At 38.3% G+C, this 25,993-nt stretch overlaps 1 protein-coding gene across 1 annotated transcript in view; it reads left to right on the forward strand.

Moving 5' to 3' along the window:
* Positions 1 to 228: 228 nt before the first annotated feature.
* The window catches only part of LOC143621666 (oligopeptide transporter 5-like), a 30,586-nt gene continuing 4,821 nt past the window's right edge, over positions 229 to 25,993 (forward strand). The window contains exons 1-4 of the mRNA XM_077093022.1: positions 229 to 326; positions 1,295 to 1,731; positions 2,571 to 2,668; positions 2,884 to 3,456. Of these exons, the coding sequence (XP_076949137.1) occupies positions 281 to 326; positions 1,295 to 1,731; positions 2,571 to 2,668; positions 2,884 to 3,456 (1,154 nt within the window). The 5' untranslated portion in view covers positions 229 to 280. The remainder of the gene's footprint in view (positions 327 to 1,294; positions 1,732 to 2,570; positions 2,669 to 2,883; positions 3,457 to 25,993) is intronic.

A 25,993-nucleotide genomic window follows, 5' to 3' on the forward strand; every position in this document is an offset into this window, starting at 1 on the left:
CGGCCTTGCCATATCTTCTTATGTCACATTTTTCAACTATATCTTTTTGTCGCAAATTATTGTTAGTGCAATTATTATTTATTGGTCCTTAAATGCAATGAAAAAGTTAAGACAATGAATGAACGTTTTTGTATGTGTCTTGATGCATACATACGAAACTAAGTTCAAGGAGTTGGCATGAGAGTTGGAGGTGAGTCCAAGGGGAATATTCTAGCCATCAAATCTGCCGACCCTATAAAAACCTTATTGCATTTTGCATGAAGTTCCTCAAAAGTTAATCATGGATGTTTCACAAACTGATTCCCAAAAAGTCAGTCCACAACCAGGTGCGTTAACTTCGTGTTACTAAAATGAGACATCCGTATTTAAGTTTTGAAGTGTTGTAATAATCGCTAGTGCTAGTCAGCGGTGGTTTGAAGACTAGTGATTAATCGAGATTAACTGTGATGAATAGGCGGTTAATAGTCGGGATTTTTTACAACAATTAAGTATTCTGTTTGTTTGTTTGTTTTTTTTTTTTTTTGAATTTGTGACCGATAAAGTGGCAGTTTTCCTCATCTCGTTATCTATTTTCTTATATTTGGATATCCTGACAATTCTGTCAATTCACATAATAAATTTTGTGAATTTAGTATAGATTTTGGTTTATATTTCCGGGAATTTCAAGATATTTGTAACATGGAAAAAAAATTTAGAAATAATAAGCTAATTGTGATGAAAATTTAAAAATTGCTATAAATGACGGATTTGTGATGAAAATAACGAAGTCCGAAACGGCGTCTCAAATCGGTTACAAACTACATGTTACACAATATGTGATGTGTCCTTAATGGTCTGTCGTGAATCTCGTCGCTACTTGGTCCTAGAAAATAACGAATTTTTTAATTTTTTATTAATTTCAAAATTTGTGTTATTGATGAATTAAAGTACATGACAGAATTAGAGGTCATTGATTGTGATTTTGTGTAGTTCATGGTTTAGTTTTCCGAGAATTTAAACACATTTGTAAACATCATGAAAAATTGAAAAAAAAAAGAAAAAAGAATTTAAGTAACGGTAAGAATTAGCTAGTAGTCTTATTAATATTAGGATTCCAATGAATTTGTGGTGAAGATACATCGTAAAAGAAGTTTAGAACTCCCTCACAAACTAGATTGTTACAGAATAAGTCACAGATGTCGTGAGTCCGTCGCTAATTCGTCGGTGGTGAATAACTAGGAAAGTTGTTTACTGTGCTTAATTTTGATTTTCTTTCAAATTTTATGTTTGTCGTTAATTAAAGTTTCATATCCAGAACTAGAGGTCAATGATTGTCCGGTGGAGCAAGTGCGATTAACCGTCCCGACAACTGACGATCCAACACTGCCTTGTTTAACTTTCCGGACATGGTTTCTAGGCATCATATCATGTAGTGTTCTTGCTTTCTTGAACCAGTTTTTCGGTTACCGACAAAACGCGCTATCAGTGTCTTCAGTTATAGCACAAATTGTTGTTCTTCCGGTTGGAAAAATAATGGCAGCAAGTCTACCCACAAAAAGATTTAGAATCCTTAGATGGTCATTTTCATTGAACCCGGGACCTTTCAACATGAAGGAACATGTGCTTATTACTATATTAGCGAATGCAGGTTCCAGTTGGGTTTACGCGGTTGGGATTATTACTATTGTTAAAGCCTTCTACCATACTGACATTCATCCACTTGCAGCTTTGTTGTTAACACAAAGTACTCAGGTTAGTTTCTACATGTTATGTTCGTTAAGTTAATACATAGTTAAGAAGATACAACCAAAAAAAAGAGTTTGATAGAATACATAGAATTAAGCTTAAGAAAAAAATGATATAATATCGAGTGTCACGATTACATCACACCCTGATTTATAAGTAATTCTAAATTTGGCAGATTCAAACAAATTATAGTTTGGAAGACTGAAGTTGATTGCATGAAATTGACTTCTTAAATAACTAAAATAAAAGGTTAAAGCACAGAAAAGGACTTAAATCCAAAATCGGTAAATTGGGGGAAAACGTTGAGTCTGAAACAAGGATTCCAAACAATGGATTTCGGGTCTGACAAATGAAACAAACTGCACATGGCATGTTTCACACATGATTTGGCTTTATGATTATCCCTTGACATAGTTCACGTTATGCGTTTTTATAAAGCCCTAAAATATATCATGTTTGCGGGTTGGTGGATCACACATCCCGAACACAATATAAACCCAAAATCGTGTCACATACATGAAGCTAAACACGACACATGTATTCACTGGTTGACACAAACGCTATCTGTTGAACCTCAGAAGAGAATTTCATTTAGTGGTTGTTTGTTATATTTATATCTTAAGCAATTGTGTCTAAAACATAACAGTTTATTGTATTTGGCATAAAAGTACAAAATAGTTCAAGCTACCATATAAAAAAGATTGTTAAAAAATAAAAATAAATGGGTTCGCAGGTTCACTGAGCGTGTTAACACAATCGGTATAACTGAACTATTTGCATAAGTATTGGTATTATTACTATCTTTGATGGATTTTTTTTTTTTTTATGGATGAGAAAATAAACAGCTTCTTGGATTTGGATGGGCTGGTCTATTCCGAAAGTTTTTAGTTGACTCTCCATACATGTGGTGGCCTTCTAGTCTTATTCAAGTCTCCTTGTTCAGGTTTCATCCCTCACTAAATTTCAGTATTTATCAACTTGATTACATACTTTCGGTCTGGTCCACTATCCTGGAAACTCCAAACCTAGCTAGTATTATTTAAAAAAAAATAAAAAAGTTCATAATTTTTTTATGGGTGTGGGTAGACTCATCACGTAAGGGTGGGTCCGCGCATGAAAAAAACCGGAATCAAATAAAAACCTGATCTTGAACTGTAGGGCATTACATGAGGAAGAGAAGAGGCCAAAAGGGGGTCTATCAAGAGTTCAATTCTTCACAATTGTGCTTATATCTAGCTTTGCATACTATGTGGTTCCCAATTACCTATTCCAATCCATCACCGCACTCTCGTTTGTATGCTGGATATGGAAGGATTCCTTCAAAGCCCAGCAAATCGGCTCGGGCCTTAAAGGGTTCGGTATTGGAGCTTTTGGCCTTGATTGGGCGACGGTTGCAGGTTTCCTCGGAAGCCCTTTAGCCACCCCTGGGTTTGCTATGGTGAATATGTTGGTCGGATACGTGATCATCTTTTACATGGTGATTCCGTTATCTTATTGGAACAATTGGTACGAGGCAAGAAGATTTCCCATGTACTCTTTCAAGACATATCATACTGATGGAACCAAGTACAATGTTTCAAAGGTTTTGAACCAAACATCGTTCTCCTTCAATCAAGCAGGATATGATGAGTATGGAAAAGTTAACCTTAGCATATTGTTTGTACTAGCTTATGGTCTAAGCTTTGCAACGCTGGCTGCCACCCTATCCCATGTGATTCTCTTCCATGGAAGGTATATATTTAATTTAACCTTTTATGATTGATGCACGGTTTATCTTTAAATTTTTTATTTGAAGTTCACTAGTGGACTTTCTGTTGGGTTTCTATGGATATTTTAAACTTAGTTAACCATTTAACTAGTCATTAATTAAGGCGGAAGCGTGATTATCTTTAAACTTTATGTACATATATCCAAATATATATATTACAAGTTCATATGTGTGTTAATCTATGAATAACCCTTTATTCTTGTTTCAAGATTACCATTAATCTTAAGATTAGAAACCCGAGACTAAGGATCAAATAATACGGGAAAAACTAAACTATCAAAGCTTGTAAAACTTACATTCTTAAACCTTTAAGAGATGTAGTTGATGGTTGAAGAAGATGATGATGTTTCTTGGCTAGCTTTCAAGGAGAAAAACCTCAAATGGTTCGTACCCCGAGCCTCCAATACACACCAAGCTATGTTAGGGAGCTTGAACACTTGAAACCTAAAACCGAATCCTCTTCCTTTTGCTTCTTCGGCCGAACCAAGAAGAACAAGAGAGAAAAGTTGGTTTGCTTACTTGAAAGTCTACTATGTTACTTGTTTTAATATCTATATATATTACCATTCAAAGATGATCAAATCTTTTCATATATTGTGTTAGTTTTTGGTCAAGTAAAGATCACTCAAGCTCCACCAAAACCATGACAAAGTTTGACCAAATCTTTGGGGTGAGGGGCCCACCCTAAAACCGGCCCCAAAATATATATATATATATATTATTTTTTTAATTTTAATATATTTTATACTTTATAAAATATATAAACACCCCATCTTTTATAAACCATTTTATAAAAGAACACATAGTTAAATAATCATTCCAATAATAATTATTTGAATAAATAAATTAACCAATTAATTTATTTAACACTTTCAAGTAAGTATTCAGAAACCCGATTTTCTGAATGTGTCGTGTTCTGTATTTGTCTTATAGATCTTATCTTAACAAATACATAATTGGTGTGTGTCTAACTCGTTATTGGGTATGACCCGACTTGGATCAAACACGGCTAGCCACATTAACCTAATTATGTGTCTCGGGCATACGGTATTCCAACAATCTCCCACTTCCACGTGACTCATAAGAAGTTAATGCTATTGGTGAATACCGCCTAACAACAGGTCACCACCCCTAGTGTGTTTGACTAAGTGCCATTCAATAACATCATCCCCTTCAAGTCCATACTTGATATGATATAGGTAAGTCTTATCACTACATCCCTTTGTTACTAGATGTCTTGTCAAATCGAAGAGACACAGAGTGATCATTCTCTCAATGATTTAACTTAACAGGCCTTAGACATCTAAACTCTCAACACATAAGAGGAACAAATCCCATCTTGACTGCATACACCCTTGTTGACATCTCGTATGATATCTGAGTTCTTTCTTACACGTTATCGTGTTACCGAAATAACAAAGAAGAGAGTCAAGTTATCAGACTTGATGAAAAACCAGATCCAATATGCATCTCAGGTCAAAGGACACAATGATACTCGCCTTTACTTAAGGATTACTTATGATCAGTTACACTAACTCCATGCAGTGATCCTTGAGAGCGGGTCAGTCCAATATTTGTATCCCACAAATATCTATGAACTTTGGTGGCAAACCTATGCCCTATATTCATCAAATGAATATCAACCAATCCGGGTTCATAATAGTCTTACCTTCATACTTGTTCCCACAAGTATGATCGACTACGGACGTTTAGAACAACATAAGTCATTCATGGATTAAACATGCAAATATAGAACATAACTCATTGAATAATTAAAACATAATTAATTTTCATGAGATACCCATTACATTCGTTCTTATACAAACACTAAATACAGATTAAATCCACTCACTAGAATACCGAAGTCCTAATGCACAAACATGACCCTCATGCTTTGGCCTATCGAGGAGCTTCGTGAGTGGGTCCGCAATATTTTGATCGGTATGAACTTTATGAATACATATCTTTCTCTTTTCAACTTCATCCCTTATGTAGTTGAATCTGCGCTCAATGTGCCTCGTTTTCTGATGAGCACGAGGCTCCTTGATCTGTGCAATAGCACCCTCATTGTCACAGAATATCTCTAGGGGTTCCTGAATGATAGAGATAATCCCTAGATCCATGATGAACTTTTTCATCCATGCAGCCTCTTGGGCTGCCATTGAAGCGGCGATGTACTCAGATTCTGTAGTGGATAACGCGACAACATCCTGCTTCGAACTCTTCCAGGAGACAGCGCCTCCATTCAAAATGAAGACATATCCCGACTGTGACCGAGAATCATCTCGGTCAGTTTGGAAACTCGCATCCACGTAACCCTTTACGACGAGTTCCTCCTCACCAGACCCATATATTAAAAACATATCCTTAGTCCTTCTAAGGTATTTTAATATATTCTTGACGGCCATCCAATGACTGTCACCTGGGTTGTGCTGGTATCTACTCGTTATGCTTAAAGCATACGAGACGTCCGGTCTAGTGCACATCATTGCATACATAATAGATCCTATTGCCGAAGCATAAGGAACATGCTTCATCCTATCCTGCTCTTCCTTAGAGCTAGGACTTTGGGATGAGCTTAACACGGTTCCTCTAGGAATAGGTACCAAACCTTTCTTAGAGTTTTCCATCCTGAACCTTTTCAGGATTTTATCAATGTACGCACTTTGATTGAGTCCGATCAATTTCCTTTGTCTATCCCTATAGACTTTTATTCCCAAGATATATGTCGCTTCTCCAAGATCCTTAATTGAGAAACGACTACTTAACCACGCTTTAACGTTTTCCATACTTGGTATATCATTTCCAAATAAAAGTATATCATCGACATACAAAATAAGGAACATGACTATACTCCCACTAGCCCATTTATACACACACGCCTCATCACCGTTTTGGACGAAACCAAACGCTTTGATTTCTTCATTAAAACGATGATTCCACATCCGTGATGCTTGTTTCAACCCGTAGATTGATTTCCTTAACTTACATACTTTGTCAGGATTAGATGGATCGACAAAACCTTCAGGCTGAACCATATGGACATCTTCCTCAAGATATCCATTAAGAAAAGCGGTCTTGACATCCATCTGCCATATCTCATAATCAAAATGAGCTGCAATGGCAAATAATATCCTGATCGACTTAAGCATCGCGACCGGCGAGAAGGTTTCATCATAATCAATCCCTTGAGTTTGCGTGAAACCTTTTGCTACAAGTCGTGCTTTGTATCTAAATTTCCATGCATATCGGTCTTCTTCTTGAAGACCCACTTACATCCAACCATTTTGGAGTTAAGTGGACGATTAACCAATTCCCAAACTTGGTTATCGTGCATGGATTGCATCTCGGCGCTCATGGCTTCAAGCCACTTGTCACAATCAGGTTGTGACATAGCATCTTTGTAGGAGATCGGTTCATCCGAATCGACCAAGTAGCAATCATCCACGAGAAATCCATATTTCTTGGGAGGTCGACTAATCCTACTAGATCTGCGAGCAACGTGTCTATGATCAACCATTTGATCACCTTCAACATCCTCGTGTTGAAAACTAGTATCGACCAACTGTGTATCATCCAGTGATTCTTGAACCTCTTCAAGTTCCACTCTTTTTTCACTAGGTCCTTCCATAAGGAACTTAGTTTCTAAGAAGTATCCTTTGCGTGAAATAAACACCTTTTGTTCACTAGGATCACAGAATATATATCCTATATCATCCTTTGGGTATCCTATGAAGATACACCTGATGGATCGAGCCTCAAGCTTATTTGGGGTGTCACGTTTAACATAAACTATGCATCCCCATACCCTTAAATATGAAAAGGATGGAACCTTTCCATGCCACACTTCATAGGGTATTCGATCCACCTTTTTGGTCGGGGCCATATTCAAAATACGAGCCGCTGTAAGTAGCGCATATCCCCAAAATGATGGCGGTAGTGAGCTTCGTGCCATCATTGATCGAACCATGTCCAACAGTGTTCTATTCCTCCTCTCGGATACTCCGTTATGTTGAGGAGTTCCAGGACGAGTGAACTGTGAAATAATTCCACAATCTCTAAGATGACATTGAAAAACATCACTTAGGTATTCGCCTCCTCTATCGGAGCGGAGTACCTTGATTGTTCGGTCGAGCTGATTTTGTACTTCATTTTGAAATTCCTTGAACATTTCAAAGGCTTCATATTTGTGTTTCATTAGATACACATACCCATATCGACTAAAATCGTCGGTAAAGGTAATGAAGTACCTTTCACTATTCCTACTAGTGGGCTTGAGAGGTCCGCATACATCCGTATGTATGATACCTAACAAGTCCTTAGCCCTCTCATTTGTACCTTTAAAAGGTTCTTTGGTCATCTTGCCTTGAATACAAGATTCACACTCATCAAACGAACCTAACTCATTTGTTTTCAAAAGACCATTCTTTTGGAGAGTATTTACACGATTCTTGTTTATGTGTCCAAGACGACAATGCCAAAAGTAGGAATCACTCAAATCCTTTTTGAGTCTTTTAGTGGAAGTTTGATATAATGAGCTATTTGAGGTATTGTCATGACCCAATTCATAAATACCGTTGTTTGGTACAGCTTTAAAATAAAAGATACCATTAGATGATACATGCATTTCTGATTTTACAAATTTAAAGTCAAAGTTACATTGTCTAAGAAGGTGCACGGAAATAATGTTCCTAGTCAAACTAGGAGCATACAAAACATTTCTCAAAACAACTTCCAAACCACTTGGAAGCGATAAAGTGAAGTCTCCTCTAGCGACCACGTGCACCCTTGCACCGTTGCCCATGAATAGACTCACTTCGCCCTTCTTTAAGTCTTTATTCCTTTTGAACCTCTGCAACCAATTGCAAATATGAGTTCCACATCCGGTATCCAATACCCATGTGTTAGAAGAAATAAGATTTAGCTCAATATTAATCATAAAGACATTACCCGAGGCATGCCCCGCATTCCTCTTGTCTCTTAGCTCTTTTAGGTAGACCGGGCAATTGCGTTTCCAATGTCCGGTCTCCCCACAACCAAAACAAGGATCATCCTTATGACCCCTCGGTTCCACAACCTTTTGTTTCTTTGCCATAACCGGTGATTTGCCCTTACCCTTAAGATGCACAGGAGGACCCTTTCTTTTTGCTACCTTAGCCTTAGAATTGGGTTGAGATCGATTCTTGGATTTACCTTCATTGATCGCAAACACGGGTAAAACCCTTTTACCCATGCTCGCCTCGGCTGTTTTAAGCATTGAGTGAAGTTCTCCAATGTTTTTGTCCCACCCATTCATGTTATAATTTAACACGAAAGTGTCGAACCTTTTCGACAGGGAGTTAAGGATCAAATCCGTTGCTAACTCTTTTGAGATGGGACAATTGAGCTTGGCGAGGCGATCAATGTAACTTTTCATCTTAAGTACATAAGTTGAAACTGGTTGATTATCATCCATTCTACATGCATGCAAGGCTCGAACCGTTTCGAACCTTTCAACTCTTGATTGTTTAAGGAACATTTCCTTAAGTTGAGTAATCATGTCGTACGCATTATGGTTTTCGAAATCCTTTTGGATTTCGGGAACCATAGTCGCCAACATGAGGCATGACACTTGAATGGAATCTTCCGTGTGTTGGACCCAATTCATATATTCGACCTCACTTCCCTCTTCCGGTTCGTTGGGGATAGGTGTTTCCAAAACATGATATAATTTTTCTTGTTTTAGAACAATCCTTAAATTTCGGAACCAATCCGAAAAGTTATTGTGGTTAAGACGGTCTTTAGCGAGAATAGATCGGAGAGATACATTTTGGACGTTAGGGATTATGTTGTCGTCGACGTGTGCGGCCATCTGCAGAATTTTAATTAAGTTCATTTTAGTGTTTTACTTATTTTAATTATTAATACCCTTTTATATATACCAAATATAATTAATAATTAAAATCTAGAATCCAACGATAAACCCGACTCCGGTTAGGTGACCTTTTTCCCATTGTCGGTTTATCAAGGTAGTTATTCATAACAATTGCAAACCCTTTTGCAACTTCTAGATTTTATGGGACCGGTTCGAAATCATATTTCGTGTCGGCATGTTTATCCCATCAACACCTATTAGACCCCATGCTTGGGTAACCCTTTTCACATGGTTCTAATTTAAGTCGTCCTACTTGTATCAACTTGTAATATCAACATACAAATGGTTAGGTGACCTTTTTCCCATTTATATGCCAATATTACCTCAACATATTAATTTACTCTACGCGGTTAGGTGACCTTTTTCCCACTAAGAGCTTACTAATATGTTAAGCGTTATACAAAAGGATGGTGTTTAACTTGTTATCCTTAATTTTAAAAGGGATTTTTAGTTTTAATAATTCTAGTTGTAAAACTTTAAATCATGTTCTAACATGCATTTAATAACATGATATTTTGAAACCATTTTCAAAATTCTAATTTATAATAAAACCATTTTATTATGGGCGTGAGACGGCTAGTTAATAAATCCATTTTATTAAACTACGTGTCACGTGATTACCGATAATTGTTAGAACCCGTTTTATGCTTTGTTAATTAATTCTATGTGACGAAGTTGATATCCTAATATCTAACAACCACATAATCAAACAATCAATTAACAAGCATACACAATTATACTAGACACGAGCCACTAAGTTAGACCACACTTGTTAGCCGAAACAAGTGTGTGTCTTAGGTCCGATCCTAAGGGACACACGACACGTGGATGTTGTAGCTCCCACTTGATCCCGCATCCAAATGCGTCAAGCATCTTCTTCAACCCCGTTGTAATCCATGGGCTTGAACTTGGGCTTAGCTTCCATAAGCTTCCATTTGGGCTCAATTGGTGGGCTTAGGTCCATTTGGGCTTGAATCCCCTTAATGGGCTTGTGAGGCCGATTATCACCATACCCGGCCCAATAAGGCCCAAACTTCCTGTGACATCTGCCCTGATCCGACCCGACCCAGGTACCCGTTTCTCTGACCCGATCTCTTTCTTTTATGATTTAATATTTATTTATACTTATATTTTACTTTTAATAATAATAATATATTTTCCTTCCCGCCTCTTTCTCTCTCTTTCTTTCCGCCGTCCCGTCCCTCTTCTTCTCTCTTTCCGCCTTCTTTTTCCTCTTGTCGCCGTCCCGCCCTTAAGCCTTGTTTCCCTCCTTTTCTTCTAACTCTTTGCTTGTCCTTTGTTCCTTCCCGCCTAAGGTTGTCTGCGCAGCTCCACGCGCCAGACTCCTTTCAAGGAAGCCTGCGTGAAGACCAGTTGTTCCTGCGATACGCGAGACGAACTCTTCTCGCAGCGCGCTAAGAACGGTAGTTCTTCCCGCGACGCGCTAAGGATTTGTAATTCTTCTCGCAGCGCGCTAAGAACGGTAGTTCTTCCCTCGACGCGCTAAGGATTTGTAGTTCTTCTCGCAGCGCGCTAAGAATCGTAGTTCATCCCTCGACGCGCGAAGAATTATAGTTCTTCCCGCGGCGCGCTAAGAAATGTGATTCTTCCCGCGGTGCGCCTTAGCCTTCTCGCGCTAAACCCTTTGAGTTTTCTTCTGTTGAATCTAGCCATTTGCTTTTGTGATGTCTTATCTTTTGTGCTGTTGACCTAATCTGCTTTATGTCTGAAAAGTTACTTTCGGCGCAGCATGCGCACCAACCCCATTGGTTGGCAGAAAAAGTGACTGACATTATCTTTGGAGATCTGCTTTTTCCATGCTTGACCAGTACCTTTATCTGAACCTCCCATGCCTTTTTACTGTTCCCTGTCAGCTTTATCTTGCCCCCTGCAGCTGCCATATCTTTTGATATCTTTTGCTTTTGGAATCTTTTGCTTTTGGAGATCTTTTCCCCTTTTTCTGGATTCATGTCTCCTAGGGTTTCTCTATAAATAATAATGTTATTTTTCCTAACACTACACACACAAAACACTTAATCTCTCCTGTTCTCTCTTGCTCCTTGCTCTCTCTGCCGCCTCCTCTCTGCCTCCGTCTTCCTCCCTGTTCTGTCCTGCTTTTCCGGTAACATATTATATATATAATAATTTACTTATTAATTATGCTAACTTATAATCAAGACCTAAAACAAATCATTAAAACAATAATCTTATTTATAGGTTAACTTGTGCTTGTTTAAAGTTGGTTCTTGCTTTATCTTACACCGCATCGTTTATCAAGTGAGTAATCTCGTACCTAATCCCTTTTATTTTTAATGTTTTGGGATGTTCATGTGTTCATACAAACTTAGAGTCTTAAACTGTTTATGAACTTTAGTCGCGCAGTATCCCATGTGTTGAGGACGTAGACTTGGCTGTTTATTTGTATGTGTGGATCATTAACCGTCTTGTCGGTCTATTCCGCAGTTCTCATGGTACCATTAGATGAACACGGGAGAACTATCGTTTATGATTTTCTCTTTTGTTTTCACATGCACAGTTTGTCTTGTTTGTGAGCTCAATTGTGAGCACTGGCAGTCTATGAATCTTAGAGTTGGTCCCGATCAGATTACACCCTCGTTGAAAACCAGACATACACATGTTGCGCGCAGACTTATTGTTATCTATGTATTGTATTAAACTTGATTTCTCACCAACACGCAAGTGTTTGACGTTTATTTTAACACATGTTCAGGTTTGCAGTAGCTGTTTTGGAGCTTGTGGACACATAGGAAGTTTTCTTTATTTTGGACCTAGATTAAAATGTATCAAGACAAGTTATTTGTTGTTCTAATATTTTGCCTTATAATATATTGATTTATGTTATCTTGTGTTTACCTTGCGCGTGTGCGAATGAATGTATTTATTAAATATTGACACCCAATAGTGTCACGAGTAATGAAACAATATGTGGCGCCCCGATGTATAATCCGCCTTTGGTCGGGGTGTTACAGATTGGTATCAGAGCCAGGTTGACTTTAGGATAGGTGGTTAGACGTAACGGCCTAGAATACCTAAGAGTCCCTTCTCGCGCATGAGAGAAATCTCATGTTTGCGCGCTTATTGTTAATTACTCGTTATTTATGAATATGCTCGCGCTTGCGCAGTATATGATTTTATGTTTTATTCCGCAATATTTCGATTCTTGATTGAATTTCGATTTTTATTGATTTTACTTACATATTCGTTTGTTGGATTTGAAAATCCGAAAAGTCATGGTGATACATGAATAGTTGATTTTCAATTTCCATTTACGATTATGTTCTGAGGTTGGAGACTTGAAAAGTCATGGTGATACATGAATTGTCAACCTCCAATACTCATTTTCTTGTACATTTTATATTGAAGATTGAAAAGTCATGGTGATACATGAATCATCAATCTCCAATACTCGTTTGCTCGTATATTTTAAATTGGGAATTCGGAAAGTCATGGTGATACATGAATTGTCAATTCTTGATTCGGATTTGTTACCTTATTAAGTCTGCATTTAGGGTCATCTATTTTACTTTAACTTTTGACAGTAACTGACTCCGTGAAACCAAGCTTTTCGAGGTTATACTTTGCGCTAAAACCAAGATATTAACTAAAATTAAAATTTTTATAGAATGCCTCCGCTATCTCGTCGCCATCTCAAGAAGAAAGAAGCCGCGCGCAGACGTTCGCAGCAACGTTCCCAGGAAATGGCCACCACGATAGCCCAAGCTTTGAGCCAAAACAATACCAACACCTCTGGTTACAACATTAAATCCTTCAACGCGGGTAACCCTCCAAAATTCACAGGTCTTGAAGGAGCCACCGTAATGCTCCAATGGCTCGAGAAAATAGAAAACACTTTCCTCCACACCCAATGCCCCTCAGACAGACGAACCCTATATGCTTCCAGTGTCCTGGAATCTAGAGCGCTTACATGGTGGAATGGAGTAGCTCATGCGCGTGGCGCAGAAGCTGCTTCCAACATGCTCTGGGAGGAATTTAAGGAAATTCTGACGCGAGAATTCTGCCCTCCCAACGAAGTTAAGCGCTTGGAGGAAGAATTCTGGAACTTGAAGCAATACAGCGGTGAAGCGCGCGAGTACGCGACGCGCTTCCATGAACTAAGCCTGCTTGTCCCTCACCTTGTTACCCCTTCCCGCCGAGCCATAGAGAAATTCCTTGGGGGTCTCCCCATGGAAATTCAAGATTCTGTATGGGCCAGGAACCCACTAACCCTCTCTGACGCCATCGAGTTGGCCGCTGTGCTTAGCGACAACCATGTCAGAGCAGGAACCCTGTTCCTGCGAGGAACTGAGAAGACCAAACCCACCAAAACTGTCCCTGAACCCGCAGAAACCAAACCTGAACCCTCAAACCATAACCAGAAACGTAGGCGCAGACAAGCTTACGCGCTTACCAACCCGCCCATAGTCCAGCAACCCATCTACCAACCTCCAGTATACGCGCCTAACCCTATGTCAGCCTACCCAACTCCCCCTATAGTCCACAACTATGCCTTAACCAATCCAGCACTCCCTGCCCCGCCAACTAAGAAACCTTACACAGGAAACCACCCCTTCTGCCCAACCTGTAGACTTCACCACCCACCTCAAGTCCCATGTCGACTTTGTAACCGATGTGGCCGCGCTGGTCACCTTGCAGAAAACTGTAGAGTCCTTCCCGCCAACCCAATTGCGCCAACACCACCCGTCTACCCGCAGAACCCACAACCAACATACCCTAACCCACGACCTAGGTCGTGCTATAACTGCGGTGATCCCAGTCATTTCCGGAACGCGTGCCCGAGGCTACAAGTGCAAATCACACAAGCGAATCCGGTGAACCAGATTTCGAACCAAGTGACACGCGGACGAGCTTTTAACATAACCGCGCACCAAGCGCAAGCGAATAATGACGTAGTTAATGGTACATTTTTGCTTAACGGATTTTATGCTTCTATACTTTTTGATACTGGCGCCGATCGAAGTTTTATCTCTCGCGCCTTCGAGCAGAAGCTTGCGCGACCGCGCGATAACTTAAAAGAAGATTTTTCAGTTGAATTGGCTAATGGCGAAACTGTTTTAATTAACTCAGTGATTAAAGATTGCATGCTTAACCTTAACGAAAACGATTTTCTGATTGATCTCATCCCATGCCTCTTGGAAGTTTTGATGTTATTATTGGTATGGACTGGCTTACGCATAATCGCGCCGAAGTTATTTGCGCCAAGAAGATGATTCGCATACCTCGAGAAAACGGTGATCTTCATATCTACGGCGAAAAACCCTCCAGTGGTCTTAAGCTTATGTCTTGCGCCGAAGCCCAAAGGCTCATGCGGAAAAGGTGTATTGCATTTTTAGCCCATGTGGTCAAACTCGATGAAGGAAAGAAGAAGCTTCGCGATATCCCTGTTGTGCGTGATTTCCCTGAAGTTTTTCCTGATGATCTTCCTGGTATCCCTCCCGCTCGTGAAATCGAGTTCCGTATTGATCTTGTCCCTGGTGCTTCCCCCGTAGCTAAATCTCCTTACCGTCTTGCGCCCGCCGAGATGCAAGAATTGGCAAGCCAACTTCAAGAGTTGACTGCTAAAGGATTCATCCGCCCTAGCTCTTCGCCCTGGGGTGCTCCGGTGTTGTTCGTTAAAAAGAAAGATGGTTCGTTTCGCATGTGTATTGATTACCGCGAGTTGAACAAACTCACCATTAAGAACCGGTATCCCTTACCGCGTATTGACGACCTCTTTGATCAACTCCAAGGTGCCTCTTGTTTCTCCAAGATTGATCTCCGCTCTGGCTATCACCAGTTGCGCATCCGCGATGAAGATGTTCCGAAGACTGCTTTTCGAACTCGTTATGGCCATTTTGAATTCTTGGTCATGTCCTTCGGTCTAACCAACGCACCCGCCGTTTTCATGGATCTAATGAATCGGGTGTGTAGACCTTTCTTGGATAAATTCGTGATTGTGTTTATCGATGATGTTCTGGTGTATTCTAAGACCAAGGCCGAGCATGAGCAACATCTTCGGTTGGTGTTGCAGAAGCTTAGAGCTGAGCAACTCTATGCTAAGCTTTCCAAGTGTGAATTCTGGTCTGATGAAGTACAGTTTCTTGGCCATGTTGTGAACAATATGGGTATTCATGTCGACCCATCCAAGATTGAAGCAATCAAGAACTGGATTACGCCATCTTCTCCTACCGAAATCCGTTCCTTTCTGGGCTTAGCTGGTTATTACCGGCGCTTCATTTCGAACTTCTCGAAGATCGCTTTGCCTTTAACAGCTCTAACGCACAAAGGTAAACCGTATATTTGGGGCTCGAAGCAAGAAGAAGCCTTTCTAACGCTCAAGCGTTTGTTGTGTGAAGCTCCTGTCCTTGCGCTACCTGAGGGTAATGATGATTTTGTCGTGTACTGCGATGCCTCCAACCAAGGTCTCGGTTGTGTTCTTATGCAACGAGGCAAGGTTATCGCTTACGCATCAAGGCAACTTAAGGTTCATGAAAAGAATTATACAACTCACGATCTCTAACTTGGTGCAGTTGTTTTTGCCTTGAAGATCTGGAGACACTACCTTTATGGTACTAAGTGTATCCTTTACACTGACCATAAAAGCCTTCAGCATATCTTTGATCAAAAGGAACTCAACATGAGGCAACGCCGATGGAACGAACTCATCAGCGATTACGATTGTGAGATCCGGTATCATCCTGGTAAGGCTAATGTGGTAGCCGATGCGCTCAGCCGAAAACCCTGCCAGCTTAACTGTATTTTGCCGCGCACGCAGCTTCACTTCGCGCCGATTCAAAGCAACCTTGAATCGCGTATTCGTGACGCGCAGCGCGCATCCATCAGTGATGGTAACCTTCGCGCCGAGTTAGCGTGTGGCGCGGAAGCGCATTTTGTGCCCAATCTGAGTGGGATTCTCTGCTATCTTAATCGCATCTGGATTCCCTTTGATGAGAATCTTCGCGCTGATATCCTGAGTGAAGCGCATAAATCTCGGTATTCCGTTCATCCCGGCGCTGATAAGATGTACAAGGATTTGCGCATTACTTATTGGTGGCCCGGTATGAAAAAGGATATTGCTGTGTTCGTAGCTAAATGCCTGACTTGTTCTAAAGTAAAAGCTGAACATCAACGCCCATCTGGTTTGCTCGAACAACCAGAAATTCCTACGTGGAAATGGGAAAGTATAGCGATGGACTTTATTACCAAGTTACCTCTGACAGCAAGCAAACATGATAGCATTTGGGTAATAGTGGATCGATTGACTAAGTCTGCTCACTTTCTGCCCATTCGTGAAAACTACCGTGTTGAGCAGCTCGCGCAGCTTTATGTCAAAGAGATTGTCTGCCGTCATGGTACTCCTTTGAGCATCATATCCGATCGCGATGGCCGTTTTATATCCCGCTTTTGGAAATCTCTCCAATCTGCGCTAAGAACTCGCTTGGACATGAGTACGGCATATCATCCTCAGACTGACGGTCAGTCTGAGCGAACTATTCAAACTCTTGAGGATATGCTCCGATCTTGTGTTCTTGATTTTGGAGGTAATTGGGATTCACACATGCCTTTGATTGAGTTCTCTTATAATAACAGCTATCATTCCAGTATCGGTATGGCCCCATTTGAAGCACTTTACGGTCGTAAGTGCCGCTCCCCGATCTGTTGGAGCGAAGTGGGTGAAACTCAAATCACAGGACCCGAACTTGTTCAAGAGACAACCGATAAAATCGCCAAGATCCGTGATCATCTGCTGACTGCCAGAAGCCGACAGAAGAGTTACGCAGATCGTAGGCGGAAGCCTCTCGAATTTCAAGTTGGTGATCTTGTTCTCCTCAAAGTGTCGCCCTGGAAGGGTGTTGTCCGCTTTGGGAAGAAAGGTAAGCTTGCTCCTCGATATGTTGGACCATTTAAGATTCTCGCACGTGTAGGAAAAGTTGCCTACAGACTTGACCTGCCGCCCGCGCTCAGTAATGTGCATCCAACGTTCCATGTATCCAATCTCAAGAAGTGTTTAGCCGACGAGAACCTTCACATTCCACTTGATGAAGTTCAAGTTGATGAATCTATGCATTTCGTAGAGAAGCCTGTTGAGATTTTGGATCGCGAGGTTAAGCAAACCAAGCGCAGTCGCATCCCTATCGTGAAAGTTCGCTGGGAGTCCAAGCGCGGAGCCGAGTTTACATGGGAAAGGGAAGATCAAATGAAGATCAAGTACCCGCACCTGTTCTCTGCGCAACCTACTTCGAGATAAATTTCGGGACGAAATTTCTTAAAGTAGGGGAGACTGTGACATCTGCCCTGATCCGACCCGACCCAGGTACCCGTTTCTCTGACCCGATCTCTTTCTTTTATGATTTAATATTTATTTATACTTATATTTTACTTTTAATAATAATAATATATTTTCCTTCCCGCCTCTTTCTCTCTCTTTCTTTCCGCCGTCCCGTCCCTCTTCTTCTCTCTTTCCGCCTTCTTTTTCCTCTTGTCGCCGTCCCGCCCTTAAGCCTTGTTTCCCTCCTTTTCTTCTAACTCTTTGCTTGTCCTTTGTTCCTTCCCGCCTAAGGTTGTCTGCGCAGCTCCACGCGCCAGACTCCTTTCAAGGAAGCCTGCGTGAAGACCAGTTATTCCTGAGATACGCGAGACGAACTCTTCTCGCAGCGCGCTAAGAACGGTAGTTCTTCCCGCGACGCGCTAAGGATTTGTAATTCTTCTCGCAGCGCGCTAAGAACGGTAGTTCTTCCCGCGACGCGCTAAGGATTTGTAGTTCTTCTCGCAGCGCGCTAAGAATCGTAGTTCATCCCTCGACGCGCGAAGAATTATAGTTCTTCCCGCGGCGCGCTAAGAAATGTGATTCTTCCCGCGGTGCGCCTTAGCCTTCTCGCGCTAAACCCTTTGAGTTTTCTTCTGTTGAATCTAGCCGTTTGCTTTTGTGATGTCTTATCTTTTGTGCTGTTGACCTAATCTGCTTTATGTCTGAAAAGTTACTTTCGGCGCAGCATGCGCACCAACCCCATTGGTTGGCAGAAAAAGTGACTGACATTATCTTTGGAGATCTGCTTTTTCCATGCTTGACCAGTACCTTTATCTGAACCTCCCATGCCTTTTTACTGTTCCCTGTCAGCTTTATCTTGCCCCCTGCAGCTGCCATATCTTTTGATATCTTTTGCTTTTGGAATCTTTTGCTTTTGGAGATCTTTTCCCCTTTTTCTGGATTCATGTCTCCTAGGGTTTCTCTATAAATAATAATGTTATTTTTCCTAACACTACACACACAAAACACTTAATCTCTCCTGTTCTCTCTTGCTCCTTGCTCTCTCTGCCGCCTCCTCTCTGCCTCCGTCTTCCTCCCTGTTCTGTCCTGCTTTTCCGGTAACATATTATATATATAATAATTTACTTATTAATTATGCTAACTTATAATCAAGACCTAAAACAAATCATTAAAACAATAATCTTATTTATAGGTTAACTTGTGCTTGTTTAAAGTTGGTTCTTGCTTTATCTTACACCGCATCGTTTATCAAGTGAGTAATCTCGTACCTAATCCCTTTTATTTTTAATGTTTTGGGATGTTCATGTGTTCATACAAACTTAGAGTCTTAAACTGTTTATGAACTTTAGTCGCGCAGTATCCCATGTGTTGAGGACGTAGACTTGGCTGTTTATTTGTATGTGTGGATCATTAACCGTCTTGTCGGTCTATTCCGCAGTTCTCATGGTACCATTAGATGAACACGGGAGAACTATCGTTTATGATTTTCTCTTTTGTTTTCACATGCACAGTTTGTCTTGTTTGTGAGCTCAATTGTGAGCACTGGCAGTCTATGAATCTTAGAGTTGGTCCCGATCAGATTACACCCTCGTTGAAAACCAGACATACACATGTTGCGCGCAGACTTATTGTTATCTATGTATTGTATTAAACTTGATTTCTCACCAACACGCAAGTGTTTGACGTTTATTTTAACACATGTTCAGGTTTGCAGTAGCTGTTTTGGAGCTTGTGGACACATAGGAAGTTTTCTTTATTTTGGACCTAGATTAAAATGTATCAAGACAAGTTATTTGTTGTTCTAATATTTTGCCTTATAATATATTGATTTATGTTATCTTGTGTTTACCTTGCGCGTGCGCGAATGAATGTATTTATTAAATATTGACACCCAATAGTGTCACGAGTAATGAAACAATATGTGGCGCCCCGATGTATAATCCGCCTTTGATCGGGGTGTTACACTTCCAATTTTGCAATCTTCTTTAATTTTACAAAACCAAATGTCCTAATACATTTTTTATTCTATAAAATAAAGATATTACAAATAATCTATTTATTACATACCCATATGAATAAATAATTACAAAATTGCCCCTAATTAATTATTACAAACCGAAACTTTGAATAATTAATAACAATCACAACAAACATCCATTTGGTCTACGGCTCGGTCTAGTTTTAACAAACATAACCCGTTATGTCTTAGGAACCCGTTCCAAAACCCCTTGACCTTATCGGGCCTATACCAACCCAATAATTTGATTATGGGCTTCGGCCCACATGTGCAAAACACATGGGCTTCGGCCCAATAGAAAGTCTCATGGGCTTCGGCCCATTTAACTTTCTCCCCCTTTTTTTTTGGGTTAGCCCATTAACCAAAACAAGTGGGCTTCGGCCCAATATCACCCGAATTGGGCTTCGGCCCACATACTCGGTTTTATATTTTTATTTTTATTTTTTTTTTGAACAAAGCCAAAAATAATAACAAGATTAAATACAAAAAAATCATGCATGTTAATTTTTGTATAAAATCTTTCAAGGGGAAAAATATAAAACCGAAAACCCGAAGCTTAGTTTCCCGTATCCCGGCTCTTGATGCCATTTGTTGGGTTTCTATGGATATTTTAAACTTAGTTAACCATTTAACTAGTCATTAATTAAGGCGGAAGCGTGATTATCTTTAAACTTTATGTACATATATCCAAATATATATATTACAAGTTCATATGTGTGTTAATCTATGAATAACCCTTTATTCTTGTTTCAAGATTACCATTAATCTTAAGATTAGAAACCCGAGACTAAGGATCAAATAATACGGGAAAAACTAAACTATCAAAGCTTGTAAAACTTACATTCTTAAACCTTTAAGAGATGTAGTTGATGGTTGAAGAAGATGATGATGTTTCTTGGCTAGCTTTCAAGGAGAAAAACCTCAAATGGTTCGTACCCCGAGCCTCCAATACACACCAAGCTATGTTAGGGAGCTTGAACACTTGAAACCTAAAACCGAATCCTCTTCCTTTTGCTTCTTCGGCCGAACCAAGAAGAACAAGAGAGAAAAGTTGGTTTGCTTACTTGAAAGTCTACTATGTTACTTGTTTTAATATCTATATATATTACCATTCAAAGATGATCAAATCTTTTCATATATTGTGTTAGTTTTTGGTCAAGTAAAGATCACTCAAGCTCCACCAAAACCATGACAAAGTTTGACCAAATCTTTGGGGTGAGGGGCCCACCCTAAAACCGGCCCCAAAATATATATATATATTATTTTTTTTTAATTTTAATATATTTTATACTTTATAAAATATATAAACACCCCATCTTTTATAAACCATTTTATAAAAGAACACATAGTTAAATAATCATTCCAATAATAATTATTTGAATAAATAAATTAACCAATTAATTTATTTAACACTTTCAAGTAAGTATTCAGAAACCCGATTTTCTGAATGTGTCGTGTTCTGTATTTGTCTTATAGATCTTATCTTAACAAATACATAATTGGTGTGTGTCTAACTCGTTATTGGGTATGACCCGACTTGGATCAAACACGGCTAGCCACATTAACCTAATTATGTGTCTCGGGCATACGGTATTCCAACACTTTCTACAATGGAGGCATCCGTTGGAAATCCTCAGTGAAAAGCGCATGTCTGATAAATTTTCCTTAGAACATGACATGTAAAAAGAATTTATTAATTTAACGGGAAATCTCTGTAAGTGAAAGAGTTGTCTATAGGAACTAAGGGGATTCACGTCAACTTCTATATCTTCGTCTCTTTTATTAACTAAATAAATATCACATATCTCTTGATTTTGCTTAACATACCATATCAAGTTCTCTTTCTCTATTTTATCTCACTCACATAAACTAATTTGTTTTCCTTGGTTATACACTCTCAAATATTTATTGAGGTGATAGAAAAATATAGATATTTTAGAGACAAAAATAAATATAGAAAAGCTAAGCACGTGTGGACAGTACAAGTCAACCTTTAGTAGCAATCAAAATTCTTATAGACATAAGTTCAACCATCAATAGTTTTTTACGGTAGCCAGGGACAAATACTTATAGAAATTATTTATGGATTTCTTTCTATTTTTCAATTCCCTGTTGATTATGGACAAATATGTATTCCTTTTCTTCGGTCCTTATTTGGTAATTATTTCTTAACAACGGAAAGGCTCAAATGATTGTATATTAATTTTGTCTTTTTTATAATGGGAAAGGTACAATATATAAATATACTAGATTTTATCTTCTGTACTAGCTATAGCCCTTGTTGCTGGAATGAAACGAAGCTTTGGAACAGAATTATGCTTCTTGCTTTATCTTCTGTATTACGGGGTTATTTTACATTATTCATTTTTAATATTTAAATATGTATATTTGGATTTTAATTTTATTTATTGTAAGAAAGTTAATAATTAATGTGCTTGAGCTTTGATGATGAAATGGTTTCACAAATAAATGATGTGTTATAATTCGGATATTAAGTTTTAGTATATCCCTACTTTATAGGATTTTCATATCAAATATTTGATTAGATTAATTTTTAATATAATGAGATGTTATAACCCGTTTAAAAGCTATCTTGGTTTGGTGAGACCTTTACCCGTGAATTCGGGTTAAATGCGTGAGAAGCCTTCATTTACAAATAAGCAATATGATGACTTGAGAAAATGATTGTTTTACATTTTTCGCTTTTAATATTTATTTTTTGGATTTTTATTTTCTTTATTGTAAGAAAGTTAATAATATACTTAAGATTTGATGATAAAAAGGTTTTATAAATAAATGATATGTTATAACCCATTTAAAAATTATCTGGATTTGGTGACTTGTGACCAGTTTATGTTTTTTACTATAAAATTGTTTATTAATTATAAAAAAATATCCTTTTCTTTTTAAATTGAATATTAAATTTAGTATATCCCTATTTTATAGGACTTTCATATCAAATAATTGGTAAGAGTAATTTTTAATTTAATAAGATGTTATAACCCGTTTAAGAGCTATCTGGTTTTGGTAAGACCCATACTCATGAATTTGGGTTAAATCAATGAGAGGTCTCTATTTAAAAATCAAGCAATCTGGTGGCTTCCATAAAAGGAGGGAGCGACCATATCACGACACGTAGGATTTATGGGGTTTTGTTTATATATATTACTAGATTTTATCCCCCGTATTACGGGGGTTGTTTTACGTTATTCTTTTTTAATATTTATATATGTATATTTGGATTTTAATTTTATTTATTGTAAGAAAGTTAATAATTAATATACTTGAGGTTTGATGATGAAATGGTTTCATAAATAAATTATATGTTATAATCCGGTTTAAAAGCTATCTGGGTTTGGTGATACCCATTACCCGTTTATTTTCTTTATTATAAAATTGTTTCTTAATTACAAATAATATCTTTTTTTAAAATAAAATAGGATATTAATTTTTAGTATATTCCTGTTTTATAGGATTTTCATATCAAATATTTGATTAGATTATTTTTTTAATATAATGAGATGTTATAACCCGTTTAAGAGCTATCTGGGTTTGGTGAGACGCTTACCCGTGAATTCGGGTCAAATGCGTGAGAAACCTTCATTTACAAATAAAGCAATCTGATGGCTTGAGAGAATGGTTGTTTTACATTTTTCGTTTTGTAATATTTATTTTTTGGATTTAAATTTTCTTTATTGTAAGAAAGTTAATAATATACTTAGGATTTGATGATGAAAGGCTTTCATAAATAAATGATATGTTATAACCCGTTTAAAAGCTATCTGGATTTGGTGACTCATGACTCGCTTATGTTTTTTACTATAAAATTGTTAATTAACTACAAATAATATCTTTTTCTTTTTAAATTGATATTAAATTTTAGTATATTCCTATTTTGTAGGATTTTCATATTAAATAATTGGTAAGATTAATTTTTAATTTAATGAGATGTTATAACCCGTTTAAGAGCTATCTAGTTTTGGTAAGACCCATATCCATGAATAATCAATGAGAGGCATGCATTTAAAAATCAAGAAATCTTGTGATTTCCATAAAAGGGGGGAGCGACCACATCGCGACACATAGGATTTTTGGGTTTTCGTTTATATATGTTATAGATAAATAAGGATAAAGGCTAAACAAGAAAATTACTAAAATGACTGGAAATATCTAACGGTCTTTAAGATGTGTAGCTGTCATACTCTCCTAAAATGGGAAATTATGTAAAAGTTGATCTCATATTTTCTATCAAATGAACTTTATTTTCTAACACTCCCCTCAAGTTGAGTATTGGAGTTTCCGGTGCCAAATTGGCAATAAAATTGCTTAAAATTCTTCTGTTGACGGCCTTGGTGTAATATATACGCTAATTGGTCTTCCGATCGGATGAATGGAAGTTCTATAATTCCTTCTTAGAATTTTTCTTTGATAATGTTCCTATCGACCTCCACATGCTTTGTACGATCATGTTGGACAAGATTTTTCAAGATTTGTACTGCGGCCTTGTTGTCACACATGATCTTACTGGCTTCGGTTTGGATAAAACTAATTTCTGTCATAAGTTTGCGTATCCATAAAAGCTCTGTGACGCCCCTTGCAATTCCTTGGATTTCGCTCCGGCACTCGATAATGCTATGACCTTTTGTTTTTTACTTTTCCATGTAACTAAATTTCCCCCAACTTGAATGAACTACCCCGATGTTGATCTTCCATCATCTGTGTCCCCTGCCTAGTTTGCATTATTATACTCTTGAACTTTTAGGTGTTTAATTTTGTTGGAAGGGAACCCATGGCCTGTTGTCCCTTTGAGAGATCTGCTTGTGTCTTGAGGTTGATGCATAAATTTGATGACTACCCCACTACATATGCAATATCGGGACGAGTATGTGAGAGATATCAATTTACCTACCAAGTGCTGATATCTTTCTTTCTCTACTAGTTCCCCTCCTTCTTCCAAATGGAGTCTTGGTTAACCATTATTGGTATGTCAGCCGGTTTGCAGTCAATGATTCCAGTCTATGCTAAAAGGTCAAGAATATATTTTTTGACATATAAAAATACCCTTTTTATATCTTAATACTTTAATTCCAAGAAAGTACTTAAGCCTTCCTAGATCCTCATTTCAAATTCTTTAAACATGTTTGCTTTCAACTTCTTCATTTCTTAATCATCGTTCCCTATAATAATCATGTCATCAACATATATGACTAAACAAGTTGCGAGTTTACCTCTTCATTGAAGAACAACGTATGATCAGAGTTGCTTTGTTGATATCCAAATGTTTTGATTGCTAAGGTGAATATGCCAAACCACTCTAGAGAAGATTGTTTAAGCCCGTACACATTTTTTTAACCAATAGACTTCTTTTACTTTGAAGTTTTCTTTAAACCCAGGGGAGCTTCTATGTAAACTTCTTCTGTTAATTATTTTTGTAGGAAAGCATTTTTAACATCAAACTAATGAAGAGGTCATCCTTCATTTGTAGTGATTAAAAAAAAGAACTCGGACCATGTCAAAATTCACCACTGGGGAGAACGTTTCTGAGTAGTCGATTTCATATGTCTGAGTGTAGCCTTTAACCACTAACCGGGCTTTATGTCTTTCAATAGTATTGTCAGGTTTGTGCTTAATTGTAAATACACAACGACATCTCACTGGTGTTTTATCTTGAGGAAGATCACATTTCTCATGTGTTGTTCTTTATTAACACCTTCATTTCTGTGTCCATGGCATCCTTCCAATTCTTTGAATCTAGAGCTTGTTCAACAGAAGTTGGAATTTGCTCGATGTACAAGGAGGCAGTAAAGGCTTTGGCTTCTTTGGATAAGTTACCTTCGGTTATGTTAGCCATTGGATATTTAGAGTATTTAGACTGTTTTCCTAGGGAGTAAAGTGTTGGTGGGACTCCTATGTTGATTCTTGGTGGTAAAAATATCTCCTAGTTGGTTCCTTTATTATTTCTTCTTGTGTTGGCTCACTTTGTTCCTCTTGCACTGTTTATTCTATTGCTATCTCATGGTTATTAGATATATCAATATTTTGTTTTTAATGAGATTCAAACTCTTTATTTTCTATTTCTTCAAATGTTAGAGAATTACTTACCTCAGACACCAGGTTGGTAGGACTTTGGTTTGGAACAATGATTGTTAGTCTATTAGATTGTTGTTAAGCCAGTGATTCATCCTAGGTACTGTGATATTCACTTGATGATGATTAGAGGCTTTGATTAACTTCTTCTGATGATTGGTTCCATTATGGAACCCATTTTAACCAACTCAGTGT

Source organism: Bidens hawaiensis, unplaced genomic scaffold (genome assembly GCF_021521415.1).
Source record: "Bidens hawaiensis isolate Kalapana, Puna unplaced genomic scaffold, B.hawaiensis_p1.1 tig00002924_1, whole genome shotgun sequence".
NCBI classification, from domain to species: Eukaryota; Viridiplantae; Streptophyta; class Magnoliopsida; order Asterales; family Asteraceae; genus Bidens; species Bidens hawaiensis.